The following is an 18,300-nucleotide window of genomic DNA, read 5'->3' on the forward strand; positions in this document are numbered from 1 at the left end:
TTTCCATCACATTACTACGCTATCACAGCAAGGAACAACATGAAGTCTCACGCAGCTGTTCTTCTCGCCGTCTTCGTCGGTCTTCTGGCAGTGATCAGCTCTCACGGCCAGGCAAATTTCTACTGTGGTAGGAGACTGTCCACAGCTTTGGCTTTGCTGTGCGAGAACGGGCTCATGAAGAGATCGGAGACAACATTTCATGGGACGGAAGACTACGAGCTACCCTGGATCCCTGAGCACGAAGCCAGGAGTATGGGCAGGAGCAAGCGGCAGGTGGTCTCCGAGTGCTGCTACAAACCCTGCACCATAAGCGAGCTGCAAGCATATTGTGCTGAATAATGGTAGACAAATAATATTGATCGTGAATGTGTTTCGTTTTGTACAGATGTTTCAAAGGAATGTTTGTAAATAAAATTTGCTGGATTTAAAAATTATCATTTTTATTATGTTATCTTGCCCTAATAATATTAAATAATTTTATTATTTTCAACATCATCATCAACCCATTAACGTCCCACTGCTGGGCACGGGTCTCTTCTCATAATAAGAAGGATTGCCATAGTCCACCGCGCTGGCCAAGTGCGAATCGGTAGACTTCACATACCTTTGAGATTTTTTTTTTATAAATCTCTCAGGTATGCAGGTTTCCTCACGATATTTTCCTTCACCGTTTAGCAAGTGACAATTAATTTCTAATACGCAGATAACTTCGAAAAATCAGAGGTGCGTGCCTGGGATTTGAACCTCGGACCCCTCGATCGAGAGTCCGAGTTTCTTAACCACTAGGCTATCACTGCCATATTATTTTACGACATGAAAAACTAACACTAAACAGCAGCGAACCGCAGCTAACCTTGGTGCAGCTAATGTTTCGTCTCAAACTATTAAAGTTTTTTTTGATATATTTTGGATTCTAAAACACTTCATCATACTCAGTTTGGCAAAGGGAGATCTCCCGCCGGGCTAGGTGATCATGCCCGGGGAGCGGCCGTGCTCCAACAGTCTCAGTTCAGAGCTTTTGGAGGTCGCCACACTCAGGACTTAAATATTGTATAATCAATTTCGTAACCACTAAATACTTTTTTTTTAAATATAAAATAAAAAATCAAATAAAAAAATGTATAACAACAAAATATTCAACACACTTTTTAGGTGGTTTACTATTAAGTTTATGTTTATGTCTTTCGATTTTAAAATTAGTTTTTATTCACTTTTCTAAATACAACCTAACAAATTGAAATAATCAATTACTCCGACGACCAAAATGGCTAACGAAATGACAGCCAAGCCAATTTAGGAGATGCTGACAGTTTACTCGCTTTAACCGCAAAGTACCATTATCGTTTAGACGCCATATTGAAAATCAGTGGACGTGATTGATTAAAATAAAGTTATTATATGCTCTTAGGTTTTGTATGTACATTTTCATGTTTCAGGGTTCTTAAAAAGATAAAAATAAAAAACATTTTTAAGATACCGTCACGTTTAATAGGAATTCTTATTTTCTGCCGTTCTCAAATCATAACCCGATTTTATAACGTGTTTCAAATTTATTTGAATAAACATATTTTCATTAAACTTTATCATCATCATCATCAACCTATCACTGTCCCACTGCTGGGCACGGGTCTCATCTCAGAATGAGGAGGAATATGCCATGGTCCACCGTATGTATTGGTGAACTTCACATACCCTTGAAAACTGTATTTCTGTAAGATTTCTCAGATATGCAGGTTACCTCACGATGTTTTCCTTCACTGTTAGAGCAAGTGATAATTAATATATAATATACACATAACTTTGAAAAATCACAGGTGCATGCCTGGGAGTTGAACCTCGGATCCCTAGATTGTGATTTCGTATTTCAATCACTAGGTTATTACTGCTTAATTAGACTTCTTTCTAAATATTTGAAAAAGTTACGCCAATTGCCTAACTAGGCCCGCCTGACTTAACAAAGGATGTATATAAAAGTTGTATCCGCTCTACTCTGTCGTTCCATTTTCAGTAGCCAGTTTCATTTCAACATTGCTGTTTTTTTTAGTGCATTCTCTACAAAACTAGCCATTAGCGGGCTTAATTATTCACAATCAGTCACGTAGTGAAGATAACTCTTAGTTGTTTCTATTTATGGGACCATGATTCTATTGTGAGTTAAGAAATAAAATTCATTGTTGTTGGAGATATGTTGTGGACTATTCGAGACCTCGTTGCTCGTAGGGAGGGACCCGTTTCCAGTTGTGGAATAAATATAGTTATAATAAATTCAGCTACACTGGTGTGCATTATCAGAAACTATCTACTCCATGACCTATTACTATCCTCATGAGTTCTACTAGTACAAAACAAAATGGTTAAGTCGACGAAAAGAAGATCTTTCAGTCTTACATGTATGAAGTTTTACCTTGCTCATTTAGATAATAATTTTGTTAAAAAATCAAAAAAGGTTTTGATACACTTGGGAAAACATGAGATTAACAAAAAATACTGTTTTGAAACCAAAGAATTTATTCACAAAACACATTTCAAATTTCCAAAATCATACATTCTCCATTGTCACTGATCGCCTAAAGTTAGTCAGCACAGTATGCTTGCAGCTCGCTGATCGTGCAAGGCTTGTAGCAACACTCAGAGACCACCTGCCGCTTGCTCCTGCCCATACTCTTGGCCTCGTGCTCAAGAATCCAGGGGAACTCGTAGTCTTCCATTGAGTTAAAACTAGTTTCTGATCTCTTCACGAGCCCATTTTCACAAACCAAGGCCAGGGCTGTCGACAATCTTCTTCCGCAGTAAAAGTTCGGTTTTTCTTGACAGCTGATCATTGCCAGAAGACCGAGGAAGATAGTGAGGAAGATAGCTGCTTGAGTCTTCATGTTGTCCCGTGCTGATATAGCTTTGTAATGTGATGAAAGAGGAATATCGGAGGTTTTTATACCAATAATTAACTAGGGGGTTGATTTAAGCCCTTGTGTGGGCAGTGCGGCAATGGAACAGTTCATTGAGCACATGATGTCACATGTCACTTATACAGGTATAATGCATGTGGGAAGTTGGTGTTATGTGGTGCATCTATATAGGTCAGTAGGTAACGAGCTAATCAATTAAATTAATGTGACCTGACAGATTTTTGCATTATTTTCTGTTATAATATATCATTAAAATCGTAGTGGATTCAAAATATTCAACACTTCCTTCACAGAGTTGTCGCTCATCGCCTACATTTAACTGTTGGTATATAAATAGGAGGATGGATTCATTGCCACCACATTGCGAAGCTATCTCAACTAAGAACAACATGAAATTCCAAGCATCTATCGTCCTTGCCACCTTCGTCGGTCTTCTGGCAGTGATCAGCTGTCAAGACCGAGCGAATTTCTACTGCGGCAGGAGATTGTCGACAGCTCTTGCTTTGGTGTGTGAGAATGGACTCATGAAGAGATCGGAGACCAGAGTTGATGCAATGGAAGACAACGAGCTCCCCTGGATCCCTGAGCACGAAGCCAGGAGTATGGACAGGAGCAAGCGGCAGGTGGTCTCCGAGTGCTGCTATAAGCCCTGCACCATAAGCGAACTGCAAGCTTACTGTGCTGAATAATCTTAGACAAAGAGTCTGGATTGTAGATGTGCCTTATTTATAAGTATTTTTGAAATTATAATCATCAAATAAATTTTGTTGAGTTTTACAAAAGGTTATTTGCTCACTCCACTGATACCTTGCAAAATTGTCTTACAAATCAAACTGTTATACATACCGACTCGAAATTATCTTTGAAAATATCAGCAGCTAGTGTAGAGGGTGAAGAAAGAAAGGGATAGAAATAGTGGTAATACACAGAATAGGAAAGAACGATAGAATAAAAAACAATACAAATAATAATAATGTTTTATATATGCAGTAGGTACTCTTTTCAATTTATATGTAATATATATTTTTTACGTTGGTAATCCAACGTATTAAAGAAAATATGGATGGTAAGAGTGGCTAACAATGTGACAGCCAAGCCAATTTTAGTGCCAGATGACAGTTCATTCGCATAACGCATAACTTAAGAGTAGGTTCTTAAAAATCAATTACGCCCTTTATTAAACGATCCATCGTTTTACCTACCAAAGATCGACGTTCGATTTTTTTTTATAATATGGGGGTAGCAGACGAGCATGCAGTGGCTACTGCGGCCCATGGACATGCGTAATCAACCTCAAATAGGATTAGATATTCCTACTTGTGGTCGGCCACAGATGTGCCGCTACCCCTGAGAACTTGCTGGAACGCCTCGGAAAAGTATGTCTACCTTACCACACCCTTCAAACCCGAACACAGCACGCTTAAAACTGCTGATATGAGGCAGAAATAGGTGTGGCGGTGGTGCCGCCAGAGTCGCACCACAAAGGGTTCTACCACGTTCAAAAATGAAATTTCTGCATACTATACATTTGATCGTTGGTAGGCAAAAAATGGACAGATTGATTATTAATAACAAGTGTTAGACGTCGTATTGAATATTACTGAGGATGATTTATTAATCACTTATTTAAAGCAAACAGCAACTTAAGACAATTGTTATCGTAACTGTTTATTTCCAGTAATTATTTCTTTTTAGGATTTATTTTTCATAATAGTCATTACTGTCATATTAAATACGAGTCATTGTTTCTAGCGTTTTGGGATTCATCATCAACCCATTTGTTCTCCACTGCTGGACACGGGTCTCCTCTCAGAATGAAAAGGATTAGGCCATAGTCCACCGCGCTGGCCAAGTGCGTATTGGTACACACTTCACATACCTTTGAAAACCTTTTCTTTTAAAATTTCTCAGGTATGCAGGTTTCCTCACGATGTTTTCCTTCACCGTTTAGCATGTGATAATTAAATTCTAATACGCACATAACGTAATTAAACCTCAGACCCCTCGTTTTGGGATTAGAAGGCACAAAATATTTTTGTAAAGTAAGAAAACTAACAAGTTTGTGCCTGACAAGCGTCCGTGATTCATCAGTCTTTATGAGGAAATGTGAAAAACATTGAGAACTATTTTCCCTTCAATGGCAAGTCGCAGGCAAACTGACCATTACTATTTAATATAATAAATTTGTCACGTCATTCTGAAAGATAAAAACTAAAAGTTACTTTTACTACTATAAATTCACACCTATTTCTACCTAATAACAGCAGTGTTAAGCGCTGCTGTGTTCCGGTTTGAAGGGTGTGGTAAGGGAGACAGACTTTTCCGAGGCGTTCCAGCTTAGTCCTCAGGGGTTGCGGCGCATCTGTGGCCGACCTCAGGTAGGAATATCTAATCCTATCTGGGGTTGATTACAGATGTCCATGGGCGGCAGTAGCCACTTACCATCAGATGGACTGCATGCTCGTCTGCTTCTCTTATATTATTAAAAAAAAAATGTTATATGTATAAGGTAATAGCGGTCTCTATTGATATAGACTTAGTTTGTCATTTTACAAAATATTAAAAAACAGAACAAATAATGAAAAAAATACTATAGTAAAATCCAACACAATTTATTCGCAAAAAATCATTCCAAATATTTTTACAAAATCATACACATCATCATCACGATCATGCTTCATCGTTTAAATAACTCTTAAAGTCATTCAGCACAGTATGCTTGCAGCTCGCTGATCGTGCAAGGCTTGTAGCAGCACTCGGAGACCACCTGCCGCTTGCTCCTACCCAGACTCCTGGCTTCGTGCTCAGGAATCCAAGGGGACTCGTAGTCTTCCATTGAGTGAAACCTGGTTTCCGATCTCTTCATGAGCCCATTTTCACAAACCAACGCCAAAGCTGTCGACAATCTTCTTCCGCAGTAGAAATTCGGTTTGTCCTGACAGCTGATTACTGCCAGAAGACCGAGGAAGACGGCGAGAAGAATAGGTGTTTGAGTCTTCATGTTGTTCTTTGCTGTGACTGCGTTGTAATGTGATGATAGGGGAATACCTCAGGTTTATATACCAATAATCATGTATGGGCGGTGACTTGAGCTCCCATGTGGGCAGTGCGTCAAAGGAACAGTTCACCGAGCATATGAAGTCACATGCCACTTGCAGGTAAAATTTACGTGGGAAGTTAGCGATGTCATCGATATAGGTCACTAGGTAAGGAGTTAATTATTGTTAATTTTATCTGACTGATTTCTTTTTTCCTTTCATAATTACGATATAAAATGTTCTTAGCGGAATATATTTGATTGTTAACAATATCTTCAATGTCACGCTTCCTACACAGGGGTGTTATTTAGCACCTACACTTAATTATTGGTATATAAACTGGAGAATTTCTATTTCCTTCACATTTGAAAGCTATCTCAGCAAAGAAAAACATGAAATTTCAAACAACAATCTTCCTTGCCTTCTTCGTCGCTCTTCTGGCAGTGATCAGCTGTCAAGACCGAGCGAATTTCTACTGCGGCAGGAGATTGTCGACAGCTCTTGCTATGGTATGCGAGAACGGGCTCATGAAGAGATCAGAGACCAGGTTTGATGCACCGGAAGACTACGAGTTGCCCTGGATTCCTGAGCACGAAGCCAGGAGTATGCGGAGGAACAAGCGGCAGGTGGTCTCGGAGTGCTGCTACAAACCCTGCACCATAAGCGAGCTACAAGCATATTGTGCTGAATAGCATTACATAAATAGGCTTGCTCGTGGATGTGTTCTATTATGTAAAAATGTTTTATATAAATAAGAATAAATTTTCTTGAGTTTTACAAATGTATTTTTTACTTACTTTAGTTTTACTCCAATAATACCTGAAGACACTGACTACGTGAAGCTGAAACAAGTAATTTGTAACTCTTAACGAATATATTTACATATTTTGAATTCAATAAAATTGATTATTATGATCAAATTCAAGTAGGTATTATACACATATACTGTAACGATAGAATATACTGGTGGAACTGAACATGAGACTGAAGCTTTCCATAGGATCTAAACCTTTTTTAAAGTTTAGTTGTTTTTGGAAATTAAACATATATTACGATTTTTCCTCAAATAAATTTCTGCAGAAGGATACACAGAATTGATAGGTTGATTTAACCGTTTAATGTTATTGTGTGATTTTATGAATTCAGTTTAACTCAATCCAGTACTCTTTAAATATGAGGACTATTAAATCCGTTGATATAACTATGTTTAACATGTCCCCTCAAAAATTTAAATAATTAATATGCACCACACCACAAAATTTGTCTATACACTAGTGTGACGAGTTGTCAGCCGAACTAATAAGTACCTATTTTTTTTTACGCGGAGAAATTCTCATGGATTCCCTTCCGCCCGGGGGAACGAAAGGGATATGTCGGACGAAAGGAATATGCCGGGTCGCTAGAAGCGTTAGCATAACATTCGCAACCCGACAACGTCGGCCGGCGCTTATGTTAACGCCAGCCACGTCCCGAGAGGGAGGGGCTTCTCTCAGTGATATTCCTCATGAGATGAGCGTGCGGAGACGGGGACGCGGAGACGGAGACTTAAGACGGGAATTAGATTCCCCCGATTCCGCCTCCGTGGACTCGGTGAACGGGAAAGGGCGGCTTTCGAAAGCCGCTCTACAGCGTCCCGTGCGCCTGCGACGGATTGGCTGGGCAGACATAGCTTCCCTGGCCCTTTCCGCCGCCCTTCCCATACTGCTTCGCAGAAGGAGCGCACCGCCTGCCCCGACCTGTCACTTCCGACCATGGTGCGAACCACGGACGGGAGCGAGAGGTCGGCCCCCAATACAGACCTGAGCGCACTGCGCTCCGGACTCCACCTAAGGCATACCTCCAGCGTATGCAGGGCCGTCTCATCGAGGCAATTGTCGCACTGATGGCACCTGGCTGTCAGCTCCCACCCTATCAGATACAGATAACTCCCGAAACAACCATTTCCCAATAAGTACCTAATGTCTCAAGGTCCCTTAACCACAACTCCACTACATACTTCCCTGTTGTTGATACCATGTTTTATGTTTTCATGTGTAGGAAGGTTGGAATATTTTATAGATAATCAATTCCACATGAGACATATTCTAATTAAGTTTAATAATAAAACGAAATCAAATTAATATTAATGATTAGCTTGTTACCTACCGACCTATATTGTTGAACCATTTAACGCTAACTTCCCACATATAATACATTTCTCCTGTACAAGTGACATGTGACTTCGTATATGCTCGCTGAACTGTTTCATTGCCACACTTCCCACACGAGGGCTAAGTAAACGCCCATACTTAATTGTTGGTATATAAACCTAAGATATCCTCTTCTCATCACATTACAAAGCTTTCGCAGCAAGGAACAACATGAAGACCCAAGCAGCTATCCTCCTCACCATCTTCCTCGGTCTTCTGGCAATGATGAACTGTCAAGAAAAACCTAACTTTTACTGTGGAAGAAGGTTGTCGACAGCTCTGGCCTTAGTTTGTGAAAATGGGCTCCTGAAGAGATCAGAAACTGGTTTGAACTCAATGGAAGACTACGAGTTCCCCTGGATTCTTGAGCACGAGGCCAAGAGTATGGGCAGGAGCAAGCGGCAGGTGGTCTCCGAGTGCTGCTACAAGCCTTGCACGATCAGCGAGCTGCAAGCATACTGTGCTGAATGACTTTAGAGTAATTTAAACGTGTATGATTTTGTAAAGATATTTTTAATGATTTTTCGTGAATAAATTGCATAGGGTTTACAACAGTATTTTTATTAATGTATTTTTCCCCATTTATATCAAATACAATTCCTAGTTTTGGTTTGGTATTTTTTGTTTATTTTCGAAGTAACAAATTAATATGCAGAATGTGTGCATTTGTCGACATCAAATGGAACTGAAGTCTTATTTGACGTCGGCCCCATAGTTGCATTGCTATTCTTGAAGACTAAGGAAGTTTCGTATAATTTTTACCCTTCAAACCTGAACTCTATAGCGCATAATACTACTATTCACAGTCTAAAAGTAATTATAGGTACCCGCTGATGTCATTAGATTATGTGGGAAGACTATGGCATTGAAATTAACACTTGATTAGACACATGACGTCTTTTCTCACTTCAAAGGTAAAATATGCTTTCACAGGTATTTTAAATATAAACATAATATTTAAAGACATTGATATTTATACCCGCAGCTTCGCTCACAGCTAGAAGTTTTTATCTGTGGTTAACGGTGTTGGTTAACGACATAGTACAGTTGTTTGTAATTGTTATTCCAATGTAATTTTTATTGTTTACTGTTTGTTAACCCAAATAAATCGAAAAAAAAATCTGTCCTTCGGAAACGGTACTTTTTTTCGAGATAAAAGGTACCCTACGTCCATTTCTGAAACCTGACAACGTCTGTACAAAATTTCATGACAATCAGTTATGTAGTAAAGCAGTGATAGCCTAATGGTTAAGAAACTCGGCCTCTCGAACGAGGGGTCCGAAGTTTAAATCCCAGGCACGCACCTCTGATTTTTCAAAGTTATGTGCGTATTAGAAATTAATTATCACATGCTAAACGGTATAATAATAATAATAATAATAATAAACGGTGAAGGAAAACATCGTGAGGAATCCTGCATACCTGAGAAATCTTAAAAAAAAGGTTTTCAAAGGTATGTGAAGTGTGTACCAATATGCACTTGGCAAGCGCGTTGGACTATGGTCTAATCCTTCTCATTCTGGGATGAGACCCGTGCCCAGCAGTGTGACAGTAATGGGTTGATAACGACGAGGACGGTTATGTATTTAAAACATAAAAGCGTAGCAAACAGAGACACAAATAAACTCACTTTCACATTTATAATATTAGTTAGGATTTATTATATCCATATAAAGCAGTCGTAAACCATATCTCCAACCCTATTTGCAGATTCAATTCCACAAGTAGCCAATGGCCCAATAAAATATGTAAATCTGGAAGCTTTTAAAGCTAGCCGAAAGGCATTTAAACCACGATAGATGGCTAAAGGGAATTTATTTCAATTCCTCACGGGGTATTCGCCAAATTTGGACGGCGGCCAGCGACGACGAGTGGCTCTGTGGTACGTGAAATATTTCGCATTGAAATGAGACAATGAATTGTTCTCTCTAGTTGCTTTAATTCGGTGGTGCCTTTATATTGACACTTTTTTAATATTACCGACTTACGTGGTGTTATCATATAGTATGTTATGTTCGAACCCCGGTTAAGGACATTATATCGGACGTTCTGGAAAATTCGATTGTGTAACAGAAAGACATCTAAATGTGAGGGTGTATATTTGTCATTGTGTGTAGCACCCATGCAAGGAACCCTAGTGTGGGGTTAAGAATAGGTCTCTGGTATTTTGATTGCCATGAACACATACAAAAAAAACAAAGACCCGAAGCAAATATCTTATGCCCGTTATTAATATGATCAATTTATCCAATTTTTACCAAAGATAAAAAACGTCAATTTCTTGTCATCTTGAATGAAGTGATTGTCAAATGTCGATCTTTGGTAGGCAAGACATTCGATAGATTGTTTATTAATTATAATTACGATTATCCCGTTTAATTTCCCAGCCCACTCTTATAATATTTTCCGTAAAACATTTCGCAGTTTCGCATTTGAAACGAGTAGTCGGATCTAACCACTTTACATCAATTACAGTTAACGGCTTCGTGTGTCGTGTTCCATTTTTAATTCACTCGGATGCTACCAATTTCAATTTGTAATGCAAATCGCAGTTTACGATGGTACTAATTATAAACGCTTTAAAACGCTTTCTACACTCACAGCCCCACACTAGGATTCCCTGTGTCGTGGGTGCCATGGACACACACAAAGAAAAATACACAAACACCCAGACCCAGATACAGAAATCTAAATTCATCATTTAGACATCTGTCTGGCCGGGGATCGAACCCGGGACCCTTTGCGCGTCAGACCGGTATGGTGGCCGCTCCGCCATGCGGGTCGTCAAACTAATTGGAGGAATATTGTATGTAGTGGTAGGTCACCTGTCGACAATGGGCAGCTATAACCTCCACAGAACACAGCTACCTAGACCCGATCAAAGAGAGGCACTCTTGAGGTCTAAGATGGTCACCTCATAATATTGTCTATTGGCATCTACATCCTTCCACTAAAGCACAAGAACTACTTCACATAAAATGTGGCGGTGGTACCTCCCCGGTTGTGATTCATTCTTTAATTAGTTTCCAATGAAGCTATTATATACTGTAAACAAAATAAATTTAATGCAAATGATACGCTGTCATTCAAATATGTAAAATAAAAAAATAATATTTAAACCAAACGTGGATATGCGAAATTTAAGGTCAGTCGTTTAACTGATTTAAAATTCAGTTGCAAGATTTCTTGAATATTTACTTACAAACAAGGCAAGTTAAATAAAAGCTTAAAGCACGCCATTACGACTTCTCTGAAAGCAATCAATAGCACTAAAAATCCAATATAACTAGTAATAAATCTCGATGAGATTTGAAATGCAATCCTGGCTGGGTACGATTTCCTTGGAGCTAGATTTTTTTCTCTTTAATATTAGAGAAGTTGCAGTCGATATTAAGACGGTTAGGTCGGAACGGTTAGTTTCTTAGAATTCCGTAAGGATAATTCTTAAAGGTAAAAACGAAACCCTGTTACTAATGCTGCCTGTACCTCTGTCGACTGTCTTCATACTGCTACTTTCTGAATGCTTTTGGACTTGGATTATGTATTCTAAGTCCTTTGATTAAAAAGATAACTACTAGCTTTCGTTACATTTAGCCATGGATAGTTAGAAAACGTTTTCTACACTATGTCGTACCTATGTCGTAGGTGCCATGAACACACAGAATCAGAACAGAAATGTAAATTCATTCAGATATTTGTCCGGCCGGGGACCGAACCCGGAACCCTCGGCGTCAGACCGGTACGGTGACCGCTCCACCACGAATCGAGGCGAGTCGTCAAAGTTCTACTCAACGTTACGAAGACACGTTACTCTTTTCGTTACGAAGATGAATGTTAGCTATAAATAATTACCACATAATTCCACGTCAGATCATCTCTCACATCTTCATTATAATTGCTTTTAACAGCACCAATGAGTAATCGATTACTTACAATGAAATAATTCAGTTTTAATGCATAGGAAACGAATATCACTTCACATTTAGATGTACAGTCAGAATCAGAAGTAGATGAACAGATCAAGGCTTCAAAAATACACACTCGTTCATAAATAGCTGAACACGCCTAGTATCATAATTATATGAACATCGTAAACCGTCAAAAGTAGCTGAACATTGTATGTGCAAAATAGCTAACACTATATGATATGTCATTGTTCAGCTACTTTTGACACTGTAGTCTTTATCTACTCTTTCGAAGTTCATTTAATTATGGTGCGAGTTATATTCAGCTAATTATGAACGCTTGGCTGTATAAGTATTTTTTAAACCTTAATATGTTCATCTACTTTTAGAGCTGACTGTACGTGTACATTCATCAGTTGAATGTTTGATGCAGAATTACGTTCTCTAAATATTATGTTTTTCAGTGTAAATAAATCAATCAGTGCCTCTTCATAATTTGTAGTGAGCTTAGTAATTAGCGTGTAACACGAAGTTTAGTAAATATTTCACTTGTTGGAAATGTATTGTCTATTTTTGTAAGACTATTTGAAATGCGTTAAATGTATGTATATTAAAAGTTGTATCGGTCTGCATTATGATGAACATTCTTTTATTAAAAATAAGAACACAAATATTAAATGTTTTATAAAATCTTTTTTTGTTGGCGCATCCACCATTTCTATTTGATCCCACGGACCCACGATTCATCCTCGTTTTAAAGTCTAAATTTAGGAAAAGGATGTTTTTCTAAATCGATCTGACGGTTTATGGATTTTGCCTAAAATCGTATTGCACTTTTAGTTATTTTGAGAAATAATAAATGCCACTCACTATACATACGAAAGTTTGCAATCTCATTATAGGTTACAATAAGATAAAAAAAATAACAAATGTTTTTTTTTGTTCCAGGGGTTTTGGAAAACAAGGCTTCCAGTGTCAAGGTGAGTTCTTAAAGCACTATCTACAGGCTTTTTAGGATTGTCATATACAACTTTCTGACAATATCTGAACTATAATAAACCTTAGTTAAACCTTTCTTGCAAAAGTGGCTTAAGATAGGTTATTGTCATTTGGTAATGTAACCATTGGTATATCTTAATAAAATAGATAATTATTTCGTATCTGGAATAGCAATACTGTTATTTCTATTAGTTAGGTTAACCTAACCTAACTATTTAAATAATTTCCAAAAATACCTACAATAAATACAAGTATTTTGATTTTTTCTATCAGTTACATTAAAACTTAACCTAACCTTATGATCGTACAAACTGTAAAAGTAGTTCATAGTATAATTGTTATTTTGGTTACTAATTGGTACACAATAGGAGTATTTTTTAATATTTACTAATTCCTTTTATATTATCGTTTGTGTAGTGTGCAGTTTCGTGGTGCACAAGCGATGCCACGAGTACGTGTCGTTCACGTGCCCCGGCGCGGACAAGGGCGCGGATTCCGACGTAAGTATCACAATTGTATTATAAACAGTCTTATGTAGTTCGCGAACGAACTAATTCGGAAGATCGCTCCCACGGATGTACAACGCGAACTAGATCCCCGATTTCCCGCTCCATAGTTCGTTAGCTCCTAACTGAACTAGTGAAAAATGGCGGAATCCGAACTAACGTCGTCATATTTTATATGAATCAATAGGTTTATCCTGTTTTTAACGCTCAAACATTTTAATGCATACTTTAATTTTTCACATAATCTACAAATTGATTAAAAAAAGGCAGATTTTTCGCTCTTTTAGTTCCTCTGTTCTTCAATTCCCAACTGTTCGGTAAGCAGCTAGGAGCTGACGAACTAAAAAAGCGAACTAGTTCGTTTAGGAGCCGCGAACTAGATCCCAGTTGCGATCTATTACGCCCAAGACTAATTATGAATATCACTTATCTGTTCATTTATGTGTAAAATGTGTGTGATAATATAATGAATACACATACTTTTGTATACCAAATGTGTAATATACCTACATATTTTGTGTCAATGTTTTTGTGTCTTAAGCGAATTTTCCTATTTCCGTACCTTCCATAATTTCCCCTATTTTCCTGACGGTGCCATTCAAATATTACTTTAGATCAGTTGAAACGATTTAAATGATATGATTATCTAAGTCTCGCGGCTTGTATAGATATCAAGCGATATACGAGTAGAAAGTTAAGCAACATAGGACACGTTTGGGCTCCATCCGTGGCTGCCCATCCAACGATGGGTAACCGCAATTGGCAAAAAATACGCTCTTCCGTGCTTCAAAGGGCGAACATACACATATTGTGAAGCTTTCAAGCTAAATATTTATGAAATGGCGATAATATGATGATACTCTAATTAAACTAATATAGAAAATTTGTTTCACCAGCAGTAAAAGAACGAACTAAGTATAAATAAAACAAAACTTGTAAATTAATTAGGTTTAATTAAAAATATACTTTCCACCAATTCATATTGAAGCAACATATTGATGTATTCATAACGAACAAATAAACATCTATGTATGCATACAGTACAAAACATAACCCTCCTTCTGTCGCAATCAGGTAAAAACAACTTTTAGAAATATTCAAAACAATATTGCGTTTACAAGTAAAAGTACGTCACACAACCGAACAACATTCGTTCGGATTCCCTTACGAAACGAATACAGAAAGTTGCAAACGCCGCTACCAATTCGCAAAAGTTTTCCGTGATAACTTGAAGAGTATGAACAGATTTCGAAATGTTGTTTTATATGTTGGATAACTCTTTTCCAGCAAGAGTTTTATGTGGAAACAAAGTGTGGGATTGGTGTTTACGTCATTGGATAAATAATAGCCCAATGTGATGAAATGCTTTTCATGTACAAGGTGGCGCAAAATTAATCATCCAATTATGTTTTTGAATAACACAGTGATTCTAAGTGGATGTAATGCCCTTTTTTACTCGTCACGTGTTTTTAATAACAAGCCTCAGACAATCACAGGTCTTAGGGAGAATATTCAAGTGGAATTCGAAGTGTTATCGGCGGAAATCTTAAGGAAAGTCGTGGAAAATATGATAAAACGGGCGCAAATGTGTCCACGCTGGTGGAAGGCACTTCATAGATATCATCTTTTCTAATTAGCAAAAAAAGTACCAAGTAAAGATTTCCATCACGCAAAATCACTTTTTTATTTAGTAAAAAAGTTATTCAAAGACAAAATTGGATGATTAATTTTGCACCAGCCTGTATAATCTTATAAAAGAACTCACATTAATTTTATACTAACGAAATATTTAATTTATTCCCAATAATCGTCTTTTAAACATCCGGCTCGAAGGACCATTTTACGTTCGCCGATAAATGTAAATGTAGCGAATAATGATTGGAATTTTATTAAAATAGACGATAAACTAAGCCGAGACAGATTATTAAAACAATTTCGATGCGAAAGGAGGCCTTTATAATTAAATTTATTATTCATTACTCTTCATGGCGTTTTAAGAGCAATCCACTCAGGGGCCGATGGTTTAAATTAATCGAAATCGTTAATCGCTACTAAAACGGACGGGTAACGGTCGTATTTTATAAATCTTACGCAGGTCGGAGAATGAATTAGTGAAGTAAAGTTGGCAGAAGAGACACAGGAATTGGTTCCACTTATTCCAAACTCGGGAATCTGCTTAATGAGACAGTTCTGAGCTGACTGCAAAGGGTAACGTTTTTGCGCGTATGTTTGTTTTATATACGAATGTCTCATTCTTTGGCAGCCTGACAGCTATTATTGCCTTCGATTTTGTTATCACACAAAGTTCTGTTTGAGGATAAAATACTAATACCTGTAATTATGAAATGTTAACTGGATTTTATGTAATAAATATAAATAAACAATATAAATCAGTTTCTTGTTCAATTGTACGACTTATGCGTTCCATCAACTTAGTAATTGCAATGAAAATAATGCATACCCACAACTAAGATTAGTAATTTATTTATTTCCAAAATATTTGAGATGTTCCTTACAATTCAATATTACATGTAAGTGGATGAAACACCGCGCCGAATATTACAAAAATAACTATAACAATTCAATTTCATGTGTCTATCTATTACGCTTCCAGACTTAGAGCCCTGACAGACAGGCAGACGGCGAAGGCTTAGTAACAGTGTTCCGTTTTTTCCCTTTGGGTACTAAACCCGTTACGTGACAGAACATTTTATGAGCGTACTATTTATACTACAACTAAATTAGATAATAATCAATTACCATATTCGATAAACGATAGCCATGTAACATAAAGACAGCGGCCCCGTACGCTGCATTAGTTAGATGAGCTTATAAAGTAATTGGTCACTCGTCGGACATTTATATGTAACGACGGTGTGAGTGTGGTCGACGACACATCCGAATTTCTGTCAATGGTTTTGTGTTAGGGTATAAAATTGGGAAAAAATTAAATACTTGTTTGTTTGCCAGAGGTTTAATATTGAAACTATCGCTATTTTCATTGGCAATATTAAAAAAGCTTGGCTTAAATTACAAAGATGTTATGACAAGGTTATGGTTTTGATGGAAGTGCAGTGGTGGGGGAGTAGAAGTCAATAGCCATCTATAAGGTATTTCAAAATTAATAGACATTTTTATAGAAGATTTAAGAATAAAGAATTTTGAAAAAGGAAACAATAAGTCATAAGACTCTCAGGCTATTCTTTTTACAGAATTGAAAAACAAATATTACTTATATTTTCAAAGGAGTGATTTATATACTTAACATTATATTTTCATCAGGCATAAACAATATACATTTGTCCTAACTTTTCTTTGAAATACTGCTTTAGTTTTCGTGTCATCACATATAATTACGAATACCGTACATATATTACGAATACCTATTCTAATTGATAAAAGGTCGTGTCGTATCGTATAAAAAGTTTGGATCGCGTGCGGAGCCGCGCGGTGGCGTGCCGACCCTTCAGTTTAATTAGCTTTTGTCGTTTAAGCGTACGTGAATTTACACTGTTACAGAATATGTTAGTACTTACTTTGTACTTTATTTTAGTTAAGGATTATATCAACATTCCAGCTAGGTTTTAGGTAACGTACATTGTATAGTGGAATTAGTTGTTGACATTCGAAATTATTTAGCGGGAGAACTTGTAACGGCAGTGTAGCGCTGTTGTATTCTATTATGTAAAATGTAGTAAGGCAGATTTTTTTCGATGCGTTACTTTATAACCGTAAAGAATATTACGAGTATCTATTTACTTCAAGAAAGATTCCTCTTTTACCGTGAGATGGAAGTAGCAACTGAGCCTGCAGACCACTTGGTCACTGCTGCCTCAGTTTTTTGTTCTAAAAAATGATTTTCTAGAAATCTCAATTTAAATTAATTAACTGTATGCCTTGAACCATCAACCAAGCAAAAACCATCATAACTGTCACTAAATTTCGTATTTAAGAACACAAAAGAAAAAATACATAACCCTTTCTTGGCAGTCGGGTAATTATAATTTAATAAAATGTGTTACCTACATTATTTATGTAATCGAAATAAATATACAATTTATAATATTTCTAAGCGTATTGTGTGGATCATTATATCTCCAATAATAAATAATATTATCCAATTATAATAACGAAACCCATTTCTGGGGCAACAATGGGCAATTTGATGTGAAATATTGGGTCGCATGATTGTAACGGCGAAATTCGGCCATAAGGCCATAACTAAATATAGAAAATAATTACGGGGAATACGGTGTCCAGGAATATTAAGGATATGGTTAGTTTAAGGCAACTTTTTGTAACACATTAAAACTATTTTTTTAAAGTTAGTTTATTCCTATCAACGTCCTTGTAGACTGGCTAGCAGTAACAACGATAACTACATTTACCAGTTTCCATATTTTTTTTTTATAATATAAGAGTAGCAGACGAGCATGCAGTCCACCTGATGGTAAGTGGCTACTGCCGCCCATGGACATCTGTAATCAACCCCAGATAGGATTAGATATTCCTACCTGAGGTCGGCCACAGATGCGCCGCTACCCCTGAGGACTAAGCTGGAACGCCTCGGAAAAGTATGTCTCCCTTACCACACCCTTCTAACCGGAACACAGCAGCGCCTAAACCTGCTGTTATTAGATAGAAATAGGTGTGGCGGTGGTGCCACCGGAGTCGAACCACAAAGGGTTCTACCACCTTTAAAATCTACCACCTATAAAAATTAACTCTGTCAGCCAAGCGTACATTTAAATGATGAA

The 18,300-nt window shown here is 37.4% G+C and overlaps 1 protein-coding gene across 1 annotated transcript in view; it reads left to right on the forward strand.

Moving 5' to 3' along the window:
* The window catches only part of Pkc53E (Protein C kinase 53E), a 243,905-nt gene that overhangs the window by 206,135 nt on the left and 19,470 nt on the right, over nt 1-18,300 (forward strand). Inside the window, exons 2-3 of the mRNA XM_073092882.1 lie at nt 12,987-13,018; nt 13,455-13,537. Coding sequence (XP_072948983.1) covers nt 12,987-13,018; nt 13,455-13,537 — 115 coding nt within the window. The remainder of the gene's footprint in view (nt 1-12,986; nt 13,019-13,454; nt 13,538-18,300) is intronic.

This window comes from Epargyreus clarus, unplaced genomic scaffold (genome assembly GCF_041222505.1).
Source record: "Epargyreus clarus isolate Ecla_fem2 unplaced genomic scaffold, WU_Ecla_fem_2.2 ptg000004l, whole genome shotgun sequence".
NCBI classification, from domain to species: Eukaryota; Metazoa; Arthropoda; class Insecta; order Lepidoptera; family Hesperiidae; genus Epargyreus; species Epargyreus clarus.